The 22,124-nt window shown below is 41.9% G+C and overlaps 2 protein-coding genes across 2 annotated transcripts in view; one reads left to right on the top strand and one right to left on the bottom strand.

Moving 5' to 3' along the window:
- LOC141006168 (NACHT, LRR and PYD domains-containing protein 3-like) overlaps positions 1-22,124 on the top strand; it is a 467,008-nt gene that overhangs the window by 286,441 nt on the left and 158,443 nt on the right. The window lies entirely within an intron of this gene.
- On the bottom strand, positions 5,644-19,039 carry LOC140993770 (NACHT, LRR and PYD domains-containing protein 3-like). The gene is made up of 9 exons (XM_073463309.1): positions 18,792-19,039; positions 18,311-18,369; positions 14,967-16,806; positions 13,028-13,201; positions 12,668-12,841; positions 12,307-12,480; positions 11,230-11,403; positions 6,435-6,481; positions 5,644-6,200 (listed from the first exon to the last, which is right to left on the bottom strand). Exons 1-9 carry the CDS (start codon positions 19,037-19,039, stop codon positions 5,644-5,646), a joined length of 3,447 nt encoding a protein of 1,148 aa, XP_073319410.1.

The raw sequence follows: 22,124 nt of genomic DNA on the forward strand, positions 1-22,124 counted from the left end.
TCGGCCTGTAGTCACCCAGTGCCACAGGACGTCCTTTTATGGGCACTGGAACGAGGCAGGATGTTTTCCAAAGCACTGGCGCTCTCTGAAGGTGGAGGCTCAGTTTGAAGAGGTACTGGAGAACTCCACAGAGCTGGCTGGCACAGGTCTTCAGCACGCGAGGGCTGATGCGGTCCGGTTTGAACACGCTTGAGCTCTGCTCGGTCCACTGAGAATGGCTACGACAAATTCTGAATCATTGTCTCCTTCTTGTAAATTCAGCATTAAATGAAAACAGTAAGTTGTGTGTTTCCTTGTAAAAAGTGTCAGTTTGTGGCAGCATGGCTGCACCAGCCTGTCTGCTTCTGTGTCTAAAGTGCTAAAGTCTGACCTGCCAACATTTAGCAGCTGTTTGAACACACTGTTTACACTGATTTCACCATTTACACTCAATTTATGAAAGAAGAAACATGTTATTGGACCTTTGAGCGACACACTGCAGAATGCAGATGAGGCTGTTTTATTGTCACCTGACACGCATCTCCTCCTGTTTATTGTAATGTGCTCCACTGGCCACATGATGGAGACAGAGAACCACATATGGCTCCAACACAGGGTTGTAAATGAAATGAAAGTTTGTAAACTCCTTCATGCTTCACTAATTACAGAACATATATACAGTTATTAATATAGAAATATACATAAACATGAAGAGCATCTTTTGAATCTATCAGAGATCAGATATATCAGAGTTAGCCCACTTACAGTATGATCATGTATGTGTCTCACTGTGATGTGATCCTTAATAAACATCATTAATATGTAGAGTTTGTAATCACTGTGGCATCTTTGAGCGCACACACATTGAACAGGCACTCGACAGTCAGTGTGAGTCAGTCAGTTACTTTGAGGCTGTCTGTAGCTTCATGGACCCACAAACAGACTCAGACACAACAAGGTGGAGGATGGTGGAGGGTTATTAATAGAAACTGGAGGAGGTGACGCAGACTTCATCAGGTATGTGGCAGGAAAAGTATAAATCATTCTCATTTTATATTGATACTGATGCACTTTAGAAATTGCGTAACACTATTTGTCAGCAGGAGCAGATTGAGTCATCTTGGGTCCAAATGCAAACAGAGTTACCTCCACATCCTGTTCCCCCCTTTTTAAATCCTGATTAACACCCACCTGTAACATCGTCTCTTCAAGCTGGATCTTCTCTTCACCGTCACTGACACAGCCGTCATGTCCGCACATCTGGAGCTGCATCTGTGAAACAAACCCAACAGAACATCTTCATTTTAACAAAGACAACCACTGTAACATCTTCTGTTCATAAACAACATGATCTCTGTATGATCGGACTTCACTGAAGTAGGTTGTCATCACTTGTATCTCCAAATGATGATTTTTGAATATGAATGTTTGTGATAAACTGCAGGATGATGAAGAAAATTCTTCTCTTCAGTTTAATAAACTCTTTAAAAACCCTCTTGGATTAAAATGCATCGTCATGTTGTGCTCACATCACACGGGGCACCATTTATGTAGTGCTCCATGCAACAGTAATAGGGAGTTTTGGGTAAAATTTGGCTATCAATAATAATTAGTGATTATCAGGGATAATTATTAATTATGATTAATAACAAGATCCAATTTACATTAGATCACCTCGGGGCACCACCCTTGAAGAAGGGAAAAGAGCCAATTCACCAAATCAGTCTCAGAAAAGGTACTAAACTGTTTGTAACTCTGATTAATAATTAATTTAATAACTACAACCAATATTACCATAACAGCTAGTAATGGTTGAAGGATTTTGGAGTTCTTGACAGAGTCGAGGTTGGCAACATTCACTCTTGTACAATATTAAATAGGCAGCTTGAAGATTCAAAAGTCTTATTTGCACAAAGATGAAAACACACTAACTAACATGTACTATATAAAGGTGTGTGTGTGTGTGTGTGTGTGTGTGTGTGTGTGTGTGTGTGTGTGTGTGTGTGTGTGTGTGTGTGTGTGTGTGTGACGTGATGCCAGGTTATAGAAGATGGTTAGTTGCATGCAAAGACCCTGAGTCTGTGTGAAGCATCATCCAAGTAACATCGAATTAGCCGTCTAGGAAAGCAAACTACCAAAAACCTGACCTGAGATCACAATAACACTCAAACAGTGGACACACATTAATCGAACACATGTGCATTACATCAACCAGAGTTTAAAGTCCTGTGCTTAGCTGTGCTATGCTATGCTGTCTAAGCCCAGTTCAACGTTACCAGAAGGTGCTGGTGGTTGCAGGAGAACGCTGGGATTCCCATGTTGAATGCTGTTCTAGCTGTCCAACGACTGATGAAAGTCGGCAGAGGAGGAAGCGGTTCGCTCCTTTCCTTTGCAGGGATAGCAGCTCGGTGCTAACTTGCTTGGTGTTCCTCAGATTGTGAAGTTGGCTGACAGCTGCTGGTGCTAACTGATCAGAAATACTGGCAGGACCATGTGTCGCTGCAGTGAGGAGAAGTTCTTTGGGCCTGCTGCAAATGCAGCTTGCAGCTCTCCGCAGCTGTTAGGCCCAGAAGAAGAGACCTTGAGGGCAGGCAGCAGGGCCAACCACCATCCATGGGAACCTGCGAGACGAGAAAGCACAGAGACTCCGGGGAAGAAGCAGAGTCAGTAAAATGTATTGATGAGACATGAATGTGTACAGATAGAGAGAAAGACAGAGAAGCTCAGTGCATCACAGGATATCCCCCGGCAGACTCGACCTATGGCAGCATAGCTAAGAGCCTGTGCAGGCCCTAACTGTAGGCTTTATCAAAAAGTCTTCTCTTAAATATAGAGAGGGTGTCTGCCATCGAACAGACACTGCAAGATGGTTCAACAGGAGAGGAGCTTGAGGAGTTGGAGTGTCTTTACAGACGTTTTAGTGTAGCCTGATGAAAGGGAATTACAATAATCCAGCCTTGAGGTAACAGAAGTGTGGACTCATTTCTCTGCTTCTTTTTGACACAGGATGTTCCTGATCTGTTCAATGTTCCGTTGGTGGAAGAAGGCATTCCTTGAATTTTGCTATTTGTGGGAGTTAAAGGACAAATCCTGATCAAAGATAACTCCCAGAATCCTTAACTGTGCTGCTGGAGGCCAAAGTAATGCTGTCCAGAGTAGATATATCATTAGATAATGTCTCTCTAAGATGTTTAGGGCCCAGCACAATAACTTATGTTTTGTCTCATCTAGGTTTTATTTGTCTTTAATACATGCCTGAAGTTTAGCTAACTGATTAGTGTCATCTGGATTAATGGATAAGTGTAATTGTGTATCATCTGCATAACAATGAAAATGAATGTGTTTTCTAATGATATCCCCTAAAGGAAGCAAATATAAAGTGAATAGTATTGGTCCAAGCACAGAACCTTGTGGAACCCAGTGACTAACTTTGGTATGCAGTGAGGATTCATTGTTAACTTGTACAAACTGAGATCGCTCTGATAAATAGGACTTGAACCAGCTCAATGCAGTTGAGCAGGTCAAAAGCTGCACTAAGATCTACTAAGACGAGCAAAGAGACAAGACCCTCGTCAGATGCGATTGATCATTTACAACTTAAAAACCAACGCTGTTTCGGTGCTATGATGCACTCTCAAACCTGATTGGAAATTCTCATATAAACTATTGTTATGTAGAAAGTCACACAACTGACGGAGGTTGTGGAGTTGTCTCCACAACCCTTGGATGGATTTCCAGTTTGCTTCAGACATTCATGTTATGTGTTAGCTTTGGTTTTCTAGCAGCACCCTGCGTTAAGAGTCGTCTAATAATTTGGTTTATGTTTCCAACAGTTTAGTTTTCTTTACGAGGAGTACAGCCTCACAGAACAGCTGGAGCACCTGTGGACTCTATGGTCTTGTTCAAGGGAAGCAGAGTAACATCTGGATCTCTCTCATCTGGACGGCAGCTGGACAGCAGCTGGACATGAAGAGGACGCTGTCACCACTGATGTTACGATTCACAACCTGAGAATTTGTCAACATGCCAACAGACAAAACAACAGAGAACACAAATGAGTTCCAGAACAACACAAGTTTCCAGGGGACACTAAAAAGTGATGAACACGATCAACATGTTTAAATTTCCTGATTTCATTATTCAGTTATTACTGCAGATATTTAGTTAGTTTTGTTTGTATTACTAGTTTACAACTCAAATATGGTACAAAATCTGTGAATCATACAAACAGAAGATCAAAACGGACAAACACCGTCTCGCTGTTGTTTGACTCCGAGCACCAATCAGGTTGCTGTTCCTGAACTGCAGAATATTATGATGTCACAGTGACGTTGACCTTTGACCTTTTGGATATAAAATGTTATAACTTCATCATTTTTTCCTTGTTGTCCTAATTATCATATAAATAAACGTTGTGAGTTCACAGTGACCTTTGAGCACCAAATTCTGATCAGTTCATCTTTGAGACCAAGTGGACGCTTCTGCCAAATCTGTAGAAATTCCCTTGAGGTGTTTTTGAGATATTGTGTTCACAAGAACGGACGGACGGACGGAAAACCCTCAAACATGATGCCTCTGGCCACGACTATCTCCAGCTCAGAGGCATGAAAATAACATACAGTTTAATGTGACCATGTTTTGTTTCCACAGAGAGCAAAATGAATTTTCACACGTCGAGATTTAAAAAAAACTTAATGAAAAGCTGCAAATAGACACAAATATTCAACTGTCAGTGACAAAATGTTTGCAGAGTGTTGTGTGCTGACAGCTGCCCTCGTCTTTTTGCTTTTAACCGTGTTTTTAATCTGAAAGGAGAAACGATATAAAGTCAGGCTCAGCCATCATCTCCTCCTGATGATATAAAGTCAGGCTCAGTCATCATCTCCTCCTGATGATATAAAGTCAGGCTCAGTCATCATCTCCTCCTGATGATATAAAGTCAGGTGAAGTCTCGTAGTCCACAGAACATTTCTGGAGCTTCACAGTAAAACAGAGTTGCAGCGTTCTGCTGAACAACTGAAGCAGCTGGAGATGATTTAAACATCAGATGTCTCCATGCAGCTCGTCTGCTGTGATGTCTGTAATGTAAAGTGATGTGAAAAGACGTTATTTCAATCAGGAGAGACACGTGAATGAGAAAGTCAAATGTTTATTCTGACAGATGATGTGAGATAATGAAGTGTTGACAGAAAGTCTTTGGCTCTTCGACTCTACAGGGAGATTTTGTAATGGAGGTCCGTCTGCACGTAGCAGCAGCTCTATCCACTCATATACACATATTTACAGATAATAACTCAAAGAAGACAAATGAGAAACTTCAATGATGAACCACAAATCAACTAAATAAAAGCTGTCTGAACAAAGATCATAATTATGATGATCTATATGCATGTGTGTGTGGAGCCTGATTTTATTGTATATACAGGCTGATTGTTGTGAGAAAACAATCAGATCACAAAGTTCAGAAAACTGAAATCTGAACGTTCAAAACATATTTAAAGAGATTTAAAACCACTGATGTGCAGCACATTGACCAAGAAGAGACAACACAACTAACCCATTTCTGTTACTGTGATTTACAGAGAGTGTGTGTGTGTGTGTGTGTGTGTGTGTGTGTGTGTGTGTGCGCGTGAGTGTGTATCTGTGTGTGTGTGTGTGTCCCTCCTACAGAGACACTGAGGAATCTGGTGACCAGAACCAGAACCCAGGATAAAGAGGTTGAGTGAATGTGGTGTTGAAGGTGTGGAGGTGGATCAGTGAGTCAGAGGAGACTCTGTAGAAGGACAGAGTGCCAGCAGGACAGTCCACATACACTGCTACTCTGTTAGAGACAGAGGAGGAGGAGGAGGAGGAGGAGGAGGAGGAGGAGGAGGAGAGGTCTGTTCTTCTCTTATTGTGACAGACAGAGTAACGACCATCATCAGAGCAGCTCAGACTCCAGGACTGATCATTCCCTCCAAACCAACAGTCCTCACTGTTTCCTCTCCTGCTGATTCCTCTGTAACTCACTGATATATCAACCCCTCCTCTCCACTCGACCTCCCAGTAACAGCGACCAGTCAGACCATTTCTACACAGCAGCTGAGGCCACCAGAAGTCAAACCTCTCTGGATGATGAGGATATGGCTGCTTCTCTAACACATATGTCACCTTCCTGTTGTTGTCAGACAGTTTGAGGAGTCTGTTCACTGTGTTTGTGTCTACTGTGAGTTCACAGACATCTGATGGAGAGAACAAGACACAATACAGCAGCAGTTTATCATCTAACACAGCTGATGGTTTATTTGTTGCTTTATTAACAGACTGACTGTTAATTAGATCAAAACTTCACAATGACTCATCTTTTTGGATCTTCTTTCAAACTGACAGTTGAATGCAGATACACAAGCTTTAGATTTAAACTACTTTAACATGTGCTGCCTTGTTTTCATCAGTCAAAGTGAACACACACTTACACTTCCTCAGACCAGGTTTCAGCCTCTGCTCTCCACCATGTTCCACCCTGGAGGAAGAAACAAAGTCAGAATGAACCTTCTTCCACTAAAGACATTATCTCTTTGATTCCATGTTTCACAATTGTCAGTTCAGCAACATTATCCAGCTGTCTTCCCTGATAAATTGTCAATTTCCCAGAATTCCTCATCATTACTATTGTCTGCACTGTCTCCTCTTTCACTGTCGAGCAGCTCGATGAAAGTTTCAGTCACATCCACATCTTCTCATTACCTCATGTACATTGTAGATCAGCAGGTTGGAATGTTAATTTCTGAACGTTAAGTCATTATAAATGATAAAGAGTGGCTCCTCAAGTGAATGTGTTCACCTGCTGTATGACTGATAATGACTTATTATCCTTTGATCAGAAAAACTCACGTTTCAGCCAAGAAGTGAGACCGATTTAAAAACTCTTCAGATTTGTGTGAGTCCAGTCAACACTTCCAAAGGAAATACAAAACTCAGTAGCAGGCACTAATGGGTTCAGTCTCAGAAAAATAATGGTCTTAAAAAACAAAAAACACGACGTGGACGAGAGGCTGAAGAAATGAACAGGACGAACGCAGAGTCAGCAGGTGAGCTCCTCTCAGCAGCTTTAAATACAGCAGACAGAGTCAACAGACCAGAGGAGAAGACACAAATATAAAACTTTATACAGCTTCATTCATGTTTCAGGAAACTGTGACACTTCATTCTTGTCTGCTGACATATTTAGTTGTTGTTGACGTCAGTGGTTACAGATGTTCTGTTCAGTTCAGACTGACGGACTCTGTACAGATGAAACTGTTTTCAACTGGAAATCAGTCAGACTAGTTTAAGAAACAGATCTTTTGTTCTTTCTCTCGCTCAGTTTGTGTCAAACACATCAGTTATTAACTGCAGGCAGCTTGTTTTAATGTTATTGAGTATTTGACATGTTGTGGCTGAAACTGTCGTCTTAACAGAAAGCTGTGAACACAATGTACAAGATGATTAGAAACTTCTGCTCTCTGCTCAGCTTTAGTCGCATGCATTCACTTCATCATACACAATATGCCTCAACTGCAAGTTTCAGTTAGAAACATGATGAGAAATCAGTAATAAGATGATTGAATAAAAAGAGTTTCTACCAGACAGCTGACATGTAATACAGCGACAGAATGTGACTGACATGCAGAAAATATCCAACAAGAAATGTTTCTCAAACCAAGAATAAACTTTTGAGCCAAAATAAATTAGATATCTACAATTTCATGACAACTGGGAAAAGTCAATCTGCTGATGAAGAACAAGTAATAATGAACTTTGAAGTTTGTATTCTGGTTATTTATCGCTGAACTATATTTGTCATAAATTCTGTATCGTAGTCGTCATTAAATGAACAGCAGCAGATGGTGGTGTGATGTTAGTCTTTTTTTTTTCTTTTTTAGTTTAGTTTATTTCAAACATGTAAATAAAAAAAAGAGAAAAACATTATCAGACAAAATGAAAGACATGCACCAGTCAAAGACAAGTGAAGGAATGAAAGAAAAGCGAGAGAAAAGAAAAAACAAAACAAAACAAAACAAAACAAAACAAAAACATGATTCCTCTGTTCCCATTCATCATCCCAATTATTAGACATAATTATAGTAGTCATGATACATATAATGACATGTAATGGCCTATTTATTTACTCCTACATTAAATACCCATATCAATGTGCATCATGTGCGTACTCCAACACACACACACACACACACAGACACACACCTCACACACACACACACACACTGTATAAACAGAGACAACATAAAAATCTGTAAAAAATGAAGTGGATGAATAAACAGTGAACAGCTGGTGATATTTAAACACCTTCCTCACTCCTTTAGCGCATAAACATCTTTTCCTTATATTTCTTTTTGAACTGTTTTATGGTCGTGCATTCTTTTAACTCCACATTCATACTGATCCATAGTCTTACTCCAGCAACACAAACACAACAACTTCTCATTGTGGTGAGAAAGCCGAGGGTGAGAAAGTGGTTTATTTACTAAACGACAACATTTTGGAGCGTTGATGGTCTCTTTCTCCTTCTGCCACAGTTAACAAAGATTGGAGTGCAGTCTACCAGATAGTAGTACCCGCTGAGTACTGTAATCATGTTTTGTGTGTGGCTCACGAAAGTCAATGGGCAGGACATCTAGGCGTAAATAAAACGTATCAACTCATCCTCAGACACTTCTTCTGGCCTGGTCTAAAAGTTGATGTGGTTAGATAATGTCGGTGTTGCCACGTTTGTCAGCTGGCAGGTAAGCCCAATCAGGTTATTTCCCCAGCCCCACTGCATCCGATACCTGCGTTAGGAGAGCCGTTTGAGCGAGTGATAGTAGATTGTGTTGGGCCTTTGCCTCGGACCAAAAGTGGAAATGAATATCTTCTTACCATCATGTGCACTGCCACCCATTTTCCTGAAGCAGTCCCGCTGCGCAAAATAAAAGCCAGCTCCGTTGTAAAAGCCCTGACCAAATTTTTTTTCCACCTTCGGCCTCCCACGCACAATCCAATCCGATCAAAGAACAAATTTCCAATTGAAACTTTTTAAACAAGTTCTCAAAACTCTTGACGTGCGACACGCAGTCTCCAGTGCATACCATCCGGAGTCCCAAGGCGCGCTGGAGCGGTGGCACCAGACGTTAAAGTCTGTGCTACGAAAATATTGCCTATAAACTGGGAAAAGTTGGGATGAAGGATTCCCATTCGTGTTGTTTGTGGCCTGTGAGGCAACTCAGGAATCCTTAGGATTCAGTCCTGCGGAGCTCGTTTTTGCGCACACGCCCCATGGTCCAAGAAAAGCCCTGCAAGAAAAAATCCTCCATCACGTGTAGTCCCCAGCAGTTGCGCGTTGATTGTAACAGACAGCACTGCTGATTCGTCCGACGAAGATTTAATGACAAGTCATTCCACTTATCATAGTGCCCGTTTACCAAACTCCGAGATGGTAAAAGTTTTGCCAGCTCAATTAGGACATCTGTCAGAGGTGCAGCAGCTGATATACTCGAGTTGGTAGACCGTTTTCCATGCATCCTTAGTGATGTTCCAACCCGAACTACCGTTCTCAAGCATGATATTGATGTAAAGGATGCCAAGCCCATCAAACAGCATCCTTACTGGTTAAATCCAGTAAAGCGGAAGGTGATGAAAAGGGAGGCCGAGTACTTGCTACAACACGGCTTAGCCACACACAGTTCCAGTTCCTGGAGCTCTCCCTGTCTGGTAGAGAATAAGTCGGATGGTTCTCCATGTTTTATAACCGATTACCGAAAGGTGAATGCTGTTACATTCCCCGACTCATATCCCCTGTCTCGGATGGAGGACTGTGTTGATAACTTGGGCTTAGCCATATACGTCAGCAAACTAGACCTGCTCAAAGGTTACTGGCAGGTGCCCTTAACCGACCACGCCTCCAGAATTTCAACTTTTGTGACTCCCGACTACTTTTTGCAATACACCGTCATAGCATTCGGTATGTGCAACGCGCCTGGCACTTTCCAAAGGCTGGTAAATACCGTTTTAGCGGGGCTGACTAATTGCAACGCATATTTGGATGACCTAATTGTATACACCATCACGTGGGAGGAACACAAAAAGATACTTGAGCAAGTATTCACGCGCCTCGGAAGCATCCCTCATGTTGAATCTGGCGAAATGTGACTTTGGAAAGGCCACTGTCACCTATTTAGGGAGACAGGTGGGCCAGGGTCAGGTGCGCCCTGTGGACGCCAAAGTATCTGCAATAACAAACTGTCCCGTCCCGGTCTCCAGAAAAGCCCTTCGCAGCTTCCTGGGCATGGCTGGGTACTACAGGAGTTTCTGCAGAAACTTTTCCACCATCGTCCAACCGCTTACCAGTCTACTAAACCCTAAGTCAGATTTTAAGTGGTCTCATGAATGTCAGTATGCTTTTGACAGTGTGAAGTCCCTGTTAAGTCATGCTCCTGTGCGCGCTGGTCCTGACATCTCCAGACCGTTTAAGCTGGAGGTGGATGCCAGCGGTGTTTGAGCTGGGGCGGTCCTGCTGCAGGAGGATGCTGATGGAGTTGACCATCCGGTGTGTTATTTCTCACGTAAGTTCAATACGCACCAACTGAACAACTCTACAATAGAGAAGGAGACCCTTGCTCTGCTGTTAGCACTCCAGCATTTTGAGGTATATGTTGGATCCAGCCCCTTGCCAGTCATAGTTTACACCGATCATAACCCTCTCGTCTTCTTGTCCAGTCTTTGAACAATTCAATATTGGACCCTGGTGTCCTATATATGTAGCTAATTAGTGCACTTTTGTTTTTGTCTTTGTCTTTATGCACTCCAGTCTATATTAACAGTCATAATGTTTTCTGACACCCTGAAGTTCAAATTGTTGTCCACATAGAAAGCTACTCCTCCCCCACCTTTGTTTTTTCGATCCACATGCATAAATTCATAGCGCTCCAGTTCAAAGTCCACAACTTTCTCTGTATTGATGCATGTTTCCGATATTGCAATGACGTTGAATGGATGTGTAAATTGTCTTAAGTATTCCTTGATGTGTGTGAACTTTGCATAGAGACTTCTTTCAAGTGACAAGCACGACTCACGCCATTTTGTCACACATGCTGCTCACACAGCCAGTGTGTCCGGCCTGGTACTGTCTTCACTGTTATCAGCAGTGCTGCTGGTTCAGACTGTGAACCAACAGTCCTCAGCTTGTCGGTGTGACAGAGAAACAGTGTGTGAGCTCTTGTTGTCTGTTCTTACCTGAAAGTCTCCAGTCTCCAGTCTGGATCCTCGAGTCCAGCCGACAGCAGCTTCACTCCTGAGTCTCCTGGATGATTGTAGCTCAGGTCCAGCTCTCTCAGATGGGAGGGGTTGGATCTCAGAGCTGAGGCCAGAGAAGTACAGCCTTCCTCTGTGATCAGACAGCCTGACAGCCTGGAGACACACACACACACACACACACACACACACACACACACACACACACACACACACACACACACACACACACGCGCGCACACACACATGCACACACGCACAATGGACAATGTATATTTATAAATGTGTAGAGACAGGAATTTTGTGAACTGTGCTTTTGTTTTTCTGTGCACGCAACATCTACTTCCTGTCTGTTGGTACTGGGAGAAGGATCCTCCTCTTCCTGGTGTTTTTTTCCCTGTCAAAAGATTTTTTTAAATATGGGAAGTTTTTCCTCACAGTCGAGGGTCAAAAGACAGAGGAAGTCGCTCACGGTACAGATTGTAAAGCCCACTGAAGCAATGTGAAAATGATTTTGGGCTTTATAAATAAAATTGACAGCAGACGTGATGTGACATCAGAAAAATATTGTAAATACAGCCAGCTGCACTGGAAAAGCTCTGTAACCACATGACACTGTTATCCGACAAACTTCTCAAGTGAAGAAAAGATGCTGATGAGAGCAGCGAGACTGAATCCAACAGTAAAGTTGAGGAAAGTGAAAAAACAAAAAACGAACACCAAAACAGGGCTGTGAAATTCAACAATTCATAGAGCTGAGGGGCAACACAAAGTAATTTGATAAAATTCTGTCTGTCATTGACACCTGTTGTATTAAACATTTCATGCACAATTGATGAAAAAAACAAGACAGATTAGAGTTGACATGGTGATTGATGAATATAACTTTACTGTACATTAACATAAATGATTTAATCTCCGAAGGGCATTTTATACCTTTTAAGAATAATACACAATGTCCAAAACTCCTACAATATTTGATATGCAGTATCTTAAGCACATTTTAACCAGATGCCAAGCAACATTTGAGTGGTCATTTCACAGAAACCGAAGTCAGACCTGAGAGTCTCCAGTTTACAGTGTGGACTCTTCAGTCCAACAGATAGCGGCTTCACTCCTGAATCCTGCAGGTCGTTGTTACTCAGGTCCAGATGTCTCTGACTAGAGGACTGGGAGCTGAGAACTGAGGACAGAGCTTCACAGCTTCTCTCTGACAGATTACAGCCACTCAGCCTGAAAAAGAAATGTAGAGGACACGTGAAGACTTTTCTCTCTGTTTGATTTAACTTGCAATTGTATTTTGATACAATCTGCTTACAGAGCAGTGTCTGAAAAGAAAACTGGTAAAATGACAGGAGAACAATGACATCATAGAGGAACAGTTATGGTTCACTCTGTACATGTCTTTTTTAATCCTGACCTGAGAGTCTCCAGTTTACAGTGTGGACTCTTCAGTCCAACAGACAGCGGCTTCACTCCTGAATCCTGCAGGTCGTTGTTATTCAGGTCCAGATGTCTCAGACTAGAGGACTGGGAGCTGAGAACTGAGGACAGAGCTTCACAGCTTCTCTCTGACAGATTACAGCCACTCAGCCTGAAAAAGAAATGTAGAGGACATGTGAAGACTTTTCTCTCCGTTTGATTTAACTTTCAATTGTATTTTGATACACTCAGTTTCGGAGCAGTGTCTTCAAAGAAAACTGGTAAAATGACAGGAGACCAATGACAACACAAAGGAACAGTTATGGTTCACTCTGTACATGTCTTTTATAATCCTGACCTGAGAGTCTCTAGTTTACAGTGTGGACTCTTCAGTCCAACAGACAGCGGCTTCACTCCTGAATCCTGCAGGTCGTTGTTATTCAGGTCCAGATGTCTCAGACTAGAGGACTGGGAGCTGAGAACTGAGGACAGAGCTTCACAGCTTCTCTTTGACAGATTACAGCCACTCAACCTGAAAAAGAGTTAGTGATACTGTTTCTGTCATCCACAATACAAAATACATCACATTTCTGTAGAAACTGTTATTGTTTTGATGAGTCGTACAATCGAGAGTCTAAGGTGATCAATAGATGTTTAGACAATTAGTGTTTTTCATTACACAGTTGTGAAAAGTTCAGGAGGGTCAACCATTCTACTTCTATCAATTTCAGTGATTATATCCTCACGTTCAACTCGCTGTCCATGTCATGTTTGTGTTTTGTGTGTCAGATTAAATTACTTGTCTATGGACATTCATCTTATCTTTTAGTTTGCCAAGATATTCAAAGTGTGTACTGGAGAAACTGAGACACATTACGTATGTATCTGCAACTGAAGAGCTGACAGCAAATTCTCTGGTGTAACATGCTGAAATCAGCAGTAACAACCCACAACACTCTCTCTACTGTCTCCAGAAGTTAAAGCTGCCACAATGTCAACAATAGGAAACTAAGCTAAGGATGCTCCGATCAGGATTTTTGGGGCATATCATTGATGGCTGGAAGCAGTATCGACCGATACCGTTCACTGATCACTGATCACTGATCAAAAGGTTTCTTTACCTTATTGTCATCTATAGTTGTTAGTTAATAGTGACATAATAAAACCACCATTAAAATGCTGAGGAAATAAATAATTGTATTTACCTTATATCAATTTAAAGACAGAAAAAGGTTTAAAACAAAACAAGAAGTTATCTAAACACTGTTAAAAGAGAATTAAGAAAAAGTAACATAGGACACAGAATTTAGTAACAGAGAGAGATTTTGGGAAGAAGTCTGTCTCATTCTCACTTGTCTCAGTCTTTGAGGTCTTTGTTCTGAAGCTACTGCTCCACCACCTGGTCACTGCTTGTACCAGGTTACTTTCATCTCTGTCAGAAGATTGATAAAATGTACACTGATGTAAATTGCCTGTAACTTCAAACTCAAGGTACTTTTACCTCCAAACAGTACTCGGCTAAAATCCTTCAGTACATTCATTTTGTGTAAACGTGTTGTGTTGTCATATCAAACTGCAGTTCAGTGTTTACCACTTAATGTTCCTCTGAACTCTCAGTACTGCTGTGTGTGTTTAGCTCCACTGGAAGCTTTTAGCTCCGTCAGCTGTTACCTCTGTTAGCTCTCATGTCTCATGTAGGGCTCGAAACAAACGGTGTCGTGTTGTCCCAATCTCAAATGAAATACTGAACAGACTATTTTGTTGATACTGCATTTTGATTTTGATTGTGCAATTAATTAGGCTCATTCTGATCGGTTATTGATGTAAAATCGTGACACCCTTAAAAATACAAAATATTAAGTCTGCAGTCACTCTAGTTTTGCAAGAACAATCTCAGCAAAATGTTTTCGTTTTGACTCTGTTGTCTTTAGGATGCCGTAACTGTGTGCTTCAATATTTTTTATTTATAATTTGTTTTTGCTTCAGCTATGTCAAAGCGAAAGCCACTTCTATGCAAGCTAGCCCAGTTGTTAGCAGCCTTGCCTTGGCAATGTGCATCAGTGAATTTGTTTGGCTATTTGTTGAAATATCAAAAATCCTTCTCCAGAATGACTCACCCACCTTTAAAATAATTAAAGTGCGACAGATTTTTTTCTTTCATGGCTGCATTAATGTGCATAGGTACAATGAAACTAATGAAACAATGCAAGTTTTTCAATTGATCAATAAATTAAAATCAAGAAGACTTTTAAGTGTTGACACTAGATACGGTAACTATCAGTGATCTGTTCACTTACAGAGCTTTGTTGGAGGCTTTGACCACTGGCAGCAGCCTCAGAAGAGCCTCCTCTGAAGCACAGTATTTCTTCAGGTCAAACACGTCCAGATCTTCTTCTGATGACAGTAAGATGAAGACCAGAGCTGACCACTGAGCAGGAGACAGTTCATCTGTGGAGAGACTTCCTGATCTCAGGTACTGTTGGATCTCCTCCACTAGAGAACCATCATTCAGTTCATTCAGACAGTGGAACAGATTGATGCTTCTCTCTGGAGACAGATTCCCACTGATCTTCTCCTTGATGTACTTCACTGTTTTCTGATTGGTCTGTGAGCTTGTTTCCTTTTCCAGGAGGCCTTGAGGGAGAGTCTGATTGGTCTGCAGTGAAAGACCCAGGAGGAAGCGGAGGAACAAGTCTAGGTGTCCGTTTGGACTCTGTAAGGCCTCGTCAATAGCAAACCTGTGGACATTTGTCACAGACTTTTTGCTGAAAACCATTCTCACATGTTTGCCGATAGTTTGAGCTAGCTCTGACATCACATTCTTGTTTTTGTTAATGAGTGACATCTCTACATACAAAGCTGCCAAAAACTCCTGAACACTGAGATGGATGAAGCTAAACATCTTGACTTCATCACTCTTCCTTCCACGTTCCTCTTTAAAGATCTCTGTGAACACTCCTGAGAACACTGAGGCTCCTCTGACATCAATGCCACTCTCTTTAAGATCTGTTTCATAGAAGATCAGGTTGCCTTTTTCCAGCTGCTGGAAAGCCAGTTTTGCTAATGACTTAATGTACTGAATGCACGTGTTTTGGTCAAACTTCTCATTTGTCTGGTGAATCTGAAACCTCAGGAACTCTACATACATCTCAGTCAGGGTCTTGGGCAGCTCTCCTCCCTCTCTTTGTTTGGGCAGAACTGTAGCAGTGATCCAGCAGAAGACTGGGATGTGGCACATGATGTGGAGGCTTCGTGATGTCTTGATGTGGGAGATGATTCTGCTGGCCTGCTCCTCATCTCTGAATCTCTTCCTGAAGTACTCCTCCTTCTGTGGGTCAGTGAACCCTCTGACTTCTGTCACCACGTCAACAAAATCAGAATGAATCTGACTGGCTGCTGCAGGTCGTGTGGTTATCCAGAGGCGAGCAGAGGGAAGCAGATTTCTCTTGATGAGGTTTGACATCAGCACATCCACTGAGGTGGACTCTGTAACATCAAAGTCTGTTTCTTTGTTTTTATTGGTCGAACAGTTCAGTTGAAGGCGGCTCTCATCCAGTCCATCCAAAACAAACACTAGTTTGAATTTACTTCTGTCATACTTTTTGTTTCCTGATGACTGCAGAGTTGTAAAGATGTGATTCAGAGCCTCTTCCTTGATGCCTCTGGTCTCTGTGATACATTCATGAATGAGCGTTGCCAAACTTAACTTTTCATCCTTCCATAAGTTCAGCTGGCGGAAGGTAAAGGGGAATATGAGATGCACGTCTCGATTGTTTTCTTTGTTAGTCCAGTCCAACACAAACTTCTGGACAAGAAATGTTTTGCCAATTCCGGCGATTCCATTGGTCAGAACTGTTCTTATGGATCTTTCTTTACCAGAGGGGGGTTTGAACATTTCACAGGGTTTAATTGATTCCTCTGTTGTTGGCTTCACCTCCATCTGAATGACCTCATGCTGTTTGTTGATGTTTACGTCATCCCCAGCTGTGACGTAGAGCTCTGTGTAGATATCAACCAGAGGTTCCTTCCTCCGTGCCCACCCCTCTTGTGCACAATTAAACCTATCCTCGAGGTTTGACTGAAGCATGTCTTGGTAATATGAGATGGGTTGTGGCTTTGGTACTGGAACGATCTCATCTGAGTGACAAATAGAAACAAAAAACAACTGACAAGCAGGATTTTGAATTTACAGTTGGAGCAAGATGTCAATGGAAACTATTCCCTGATACTTGTAATTGTGTTACAGTAAGCTCTTGTAGGCCCAGAAGTGCACACCTTTAATATATTTCACTCTCTCTTGTTTTGGGGAATCACTTGATGATTGCCAATATCATTTAAACCGCCCCACATAAAGACCGGTAGTACTGTTTTTTATTATAACTGAGCCTGGTGGCTCCATACAGGCCATTATTGATCTGGTTTCTTTGGTTTCCACTCAACAAAAAGGATGCAGGCCTTATCTGAACCATGGATGAGCTCAGCTCGCTTTCCACTGTCACTCCGCTCAGTCCTCAGTTATCAACCACTTTGACTTCATGGTCGGGTAAACCCCACCTCTCAGTTGAAAACCATGCACTGAGCTGACAGTCAGTTTCAGTTCATTCAGTCTGACAAACAGACACAAGCTAACAAAACTGCTTCAGAAATAATGGTTATTATTCAGTGTCCATCATGGCCTCCATGAAAAGAGTTGCTCTCTGATCTCTTCTTCCTCTACACTCGACTCCATCTCTGCTGTCTGACCTCCGGCCTGCTCATACTACGTAAGACCCGCCCTCTGAAGAATAGCAGCCAATCAAGAAATTACAAATGACCACCTGCAACTATGACACCATACTTCTATAAGAATATTAGGAGTTGGCCACAAATTCTCCTCTATCGTGCCAATAAACCACTGGAGAAGAGGAGCATGCAAACGATAGAAAACCACGTGAAAACATGATGAAGATATAATATTTGTGTTTGATGTATTAATGTGAGGAAGGTTACAGTCTCCTCATCACGACACACAGATCTGATGTTTTTCATCTCTTCCCTTGAGGCTTGAGTTTCAGTCACATGCTGAATGTAAGTTATCATATACTGAATTCACTGAGTCATCATATTTTCTTGTTGTGGATTCACCAACTTTTCCTACTCTGACATTTTTGTGATGTTTTGCACCTTTATAATACGACACAGACTGAAATGTAAATTGCTGTAGCTGCAGTAGAGACGGAGTTTGATGCAGATCTGATGGTTAACTGCCTCCTTCATCTCAATCCACTGTCACAACAGTCCCACTATAGTTTTAAATCCTCCTGACAGCTCACAACCACATACAAAATAATCTAAAAACTGATGTTACAGTCTACGGTAGCCCAGAAAAAAAATATTCAAGACCTTTGTAGATGGATTTTAAGACTTTTAAATAACTTCTAGGGTCTTTTTGAAGAAACTGAATTAAATGCTTTATATGCAATGTCTTTCAGAGCTGCAGATACTCTGATACTGCTTCAACTAAAGCTCATCAAGTACTCTTGTCTCTGCTTTCACTCAGTTATAATGCAGTCAGTCTTACTAACTTTTAACTTTTCCAAACTAAAAACTAAACTTTGTCTTTCAGGGCTTCCATACATACCAGAGAATACAGCAGCTTTACCTTCACTCTGAGAGGAAGAAGGTCCTCTGTTCTCTGAAGTCTCTCCAACATCACCGACACTCACTGACACAGAGAGAGGTGAAGACAGAGATTATGGCTGGTTGCACCAACAAGGATTCATTTAATCTAAGATTAGCTCTAATCTGAGTTCAGTAAAACTAGGTTTAAAATGAGTTGATCCACATTTTAAATTAGGCAGAGCTCTGTTGCACCATTAAGATTAATCTCTGCTCAGTTAAACAATATTTATTTATGTAAACCATCAAACCTCCATCTTCTCCAATAACAATTATTGATGCTTCAACCTTTTCTCCTAATTATGAAATCAGACCTCTTTGTTTTTCTTTGCTGAAAACAATGAGCTTCTGTACTGAGAGGCCTGTTCCTTTACAAGTATTGTGTCATCGACTCTCTTCGTCTGAAAATGGTATTGAAAATAAAAAAATGTGACTGACCTTCTGGTCCTGAGCTGTTGGCTGACAGACTCTGCACCAGGTCATTCCTCTGTATCTTCTCTAAAATCTTCTTGGTCACCTTCAGAGCTCCATCAAGTGTGAAGGTGTTCACCATCAGATCCACTGTGTCCCGTATTTCTGCACTCTCCAGCTTGGACTCTTTGATGGGTTGGTAGCCTTCCAGGATGTCAGACTGCTTCAGATACCATTTGAAATCCTTGAATTCTTTGACTTTTAGATCCTCCAGAGTGTTGAAAATGTCCTCTGGAGTCATCGTGGCTTCCTGCTAAAGACAGGCAGTGTTATCACCTGAAGGAAAAGCAGCCAGGCTTCCAGCAGCTGGGAAACATCAGTGAAGACCGGTCTTAACTCTTGAGAAGCTGCTGCATTTATTATCTGACACACTGCGACCTGCACTGACAACAGACACAAACTGCTAACCTTTTTATTCTCTGCTCTGCTCGCAGTCATCGTCTCTTTTCTGACTCTCTCTCTTTTCTGACCACACTCTGACGACCCTGGTTGTACGGACTGACCAATCAGAGGTCTGCAGTGTTTTAACTCCACCTGTTAGTATCAGATCAGTGTGCGAGCTACGTCAACAGGACAGTAACAAACGAGACACCATGTTGGTCCAGTTTTAAATATACATGGCTCACGAGTGGCATTCGTCCAATCAGGTGCAGCCAGTGAGTGTTTGTGTGGTTGTCGGACGGTGAAGCCTGTTTTGGTCAAGTGTTCAAAGCTGGGAAGCGCCCTGTGCTCTTGTGTCACATGACGCCCCTGTGGACACCAAGACTGAACATAATGGTGAGTTTGCAGCTTGAACACATTTAAAGTCTAATAATGTTTATTTTCAGGCCTCGGCTGGACAATAAAGCTGTAAAGCAACATTACAACACGGCTCTCTCGCACAAAACTGTGAGCTAACGTGACTTTTACATGTTGGGAGATGATGTGGTGATAAGAGTGATAAAACACACAGCAGGACCTGACACTCCCTCATCTCTCAGCAGTAAAGTCAGCTCAGATTAACATCAGTAAATTAAATTGGACAAAACATGAAAAGACTCATTTTGTTGAGAAAGTCACATTTCATAGAATAACTAGTGAGTTAATTCATGAATATTCAGAACTTAAAATAGTGTTCATTCAGTTCATCACTGCTCTCATCCACAAGTTCATGTTGTAGTTTCTTCATCAAAGGTGTGTCACGTTACCTGTCAGAGTTCTCACCTGTTAAAGTCCAGATGAGGTCAAAGAGTCATTCTTCCTTCGTCTGCAGACTCTGACAGACGCTGCTGGTGTCTGTGTTCATCTGACCGACAGCCGTCACATCCTCATACCTTCAAATACAAATCCAGACGCGTCAATGACGTGAGAGCAGAAACCCAGTGTGAGCTGTAGTGCTGCCAGTCAGCAGCAGGTGTCAGTGTTACAGAAGGTCTGTCAGTCAGCGCTCTGATGGGAGAGATTTCACAGCAGTTAGACACACTGACAGAGATCCAGAGTCCAAACTGCAGGAACAATGAAGCCCGAAAAGAAGAAGAGAAAGAAAAACAGGCTGATTATGAATGAGGGAGAGAGAACAGTCTGTAAACTCATGACAACATGTGACAAACACAAAGTGCATCAACAAAGAGACAGAGAGGTGGACTGAAACCAACCAGCAGAGATCTGACACACATTTACAATAAAGCTACCTCTTTCAAATGTTTGCTCTGTTTTCATTCAGTAACAACACCATTAATGTTTGGTTCAGAAATAATATCATTCTTGTTGGTGGACTAAGAGACTGGACTGTCCGGCTGCACAACTCTTCAGATTATTGGAGGAAACAGAACCGTGAAAGAATCAGCAGTTGTTGTTGATGTGATTCTTCTGGATCAGAACCCTGCTGAGGAGTATTAACCTCCCATGGCCGCTCACTCACACTGTCAGTTTGTCTCATACTGCTGTGGCTGCTTTGTGCTTTTCAGCAGAGTGTCTGGATCATAATAGAAACATCAGAGCTTCAGTTCTTCATGTGAGTCCATGTTTGAATGGTTCAACAGAGAATCTGGTCCCTGCCTCTCAACTAGTTTCTTATTAATAAAGACAGAAGTTGTGTCCAAATGAATTCACTGTTTCTACACAACTAAATCTTTCCTGAGGAGACAAACGGGACGTTGAGTCTGACTGAACATTTTACAATTCACATGAAAATGTGAAAACAATGAAGAGCCTTGTTGTTCTTCCTTATTTGCACTGGTTGATCCTGTCGACCAACGAGCTCGACACCTCTCACACATTTCAACAGTTTTTACTGTGATGTGATGTCAAACTAATGAAGACACAAACAGTCTGATAACACAAGTCTTTACAGGAGAAAACACACAAATCACACATGAAGAAGTAACATTAAAAACACACATTTACCTTTTTGTTGACGCAGAAATCATGTGAGTCACACAGAGACAGGAAGTGACAGGTAGAGACAGAGAGAGAAGAGAAGCTGTGTACGTGTGTTAAAGTCACGGACATGGACTTAGTAATGAAGTGAAGTCACTAGTATCAGTCATATCCCAGACTCCCTTAACAAAGTGCATGATTTTACCAGTTGTTGCCTCACGAGGAGAAACTTAATACAGTTTGTGAAACAGCTGCAGCACATTTTAAATCTCTGGTGCCTTCTTGTAAATTCAGCTTTAAATAAAATACATTAAGATGTTTCTTTACTTGTGAAACGTGTCATCGCTGTAAGAGCCTGTCTGTTGTTCATGGTTAAAGTGCATCTTACCTCCCAGCAGCTGTTTGAACTGATTTCATCTGTTACATGTATGAATGTCAAGACACGTTTAAGGTCAGGTGTGAACTGACGGGCCTGAAGCTGTTCACTAATGATCGGATCACTGAGGACGGAGGGAAAACCAACCAGTCTGTCTCTCAGGACGCACCTGTCTGTCTGCGTCCTAACGTTGGTTAGGGTTAGTTCATCTAGAGACCAACAAAGCTCAGATTATAACTCGACCCCTGGGTCCACCCACTGAACTGTCCATGACAGGCGATGGATTACTCATAAAAAGGTACGTATCATGTTACGTACCTTGTAATATCCCTTTAACAAATATTTATTGAAATGTTTGCAAAAATCCCGTTTTATAAACTCGGGCCTCTTTAAACTTGCTCTGCATGCCCTGCTCATGAGCAGAGGAAGTCATGTGACAGAGGAGGACAGCGTGGAACCACCACAGTTTAACACCAGAGGCAGCTGCTCACTTCCTGCTTCCTGTCAACAGTCAACCTCATATACATATATAACATGACCCCCATCATTCACTGACCATGTAACCATGACGATAAAGCTCTTCTAAACTTAA

This window comes from Pagrus major, chromosome 1 (assembly GCF_040436345.1).
Source record: "Pagrus major chromosome 1, Pma_NU_1.0".
NCBI classification, from domain to species: Eukaryota; Metazoa; Chordata; class Actinopteri; order Spariformes; family Sparidae; genus Pagrus; species Pagrus major.

Excerpts from the sequence above, each read along its gene's own strand:
- LOC140993770 (XM_073463309.1), bottom strand. The coding sequence starts at position 19,039 with ATGACTCCAGAGGACATTTTCAACACTCTGGAGGATCTAAAAGTCAAA. Across the intron at positions 18,370-18,791 it reads AATGACCTGGTGCAGAGTCT|TGTCGGTGATGTTGGAGAGA; the intron begins GTCAGCCAACAG and ends TGTGTCAGTGAG. Across the intron at positions 11,404-12,306 it reads TGTAAACTGGAGACTCTCAG|GCTGTCAGGCTGTCTGATCA; the intron begins GTCTGACTTCGG and ends GTGTGTCTCCAG.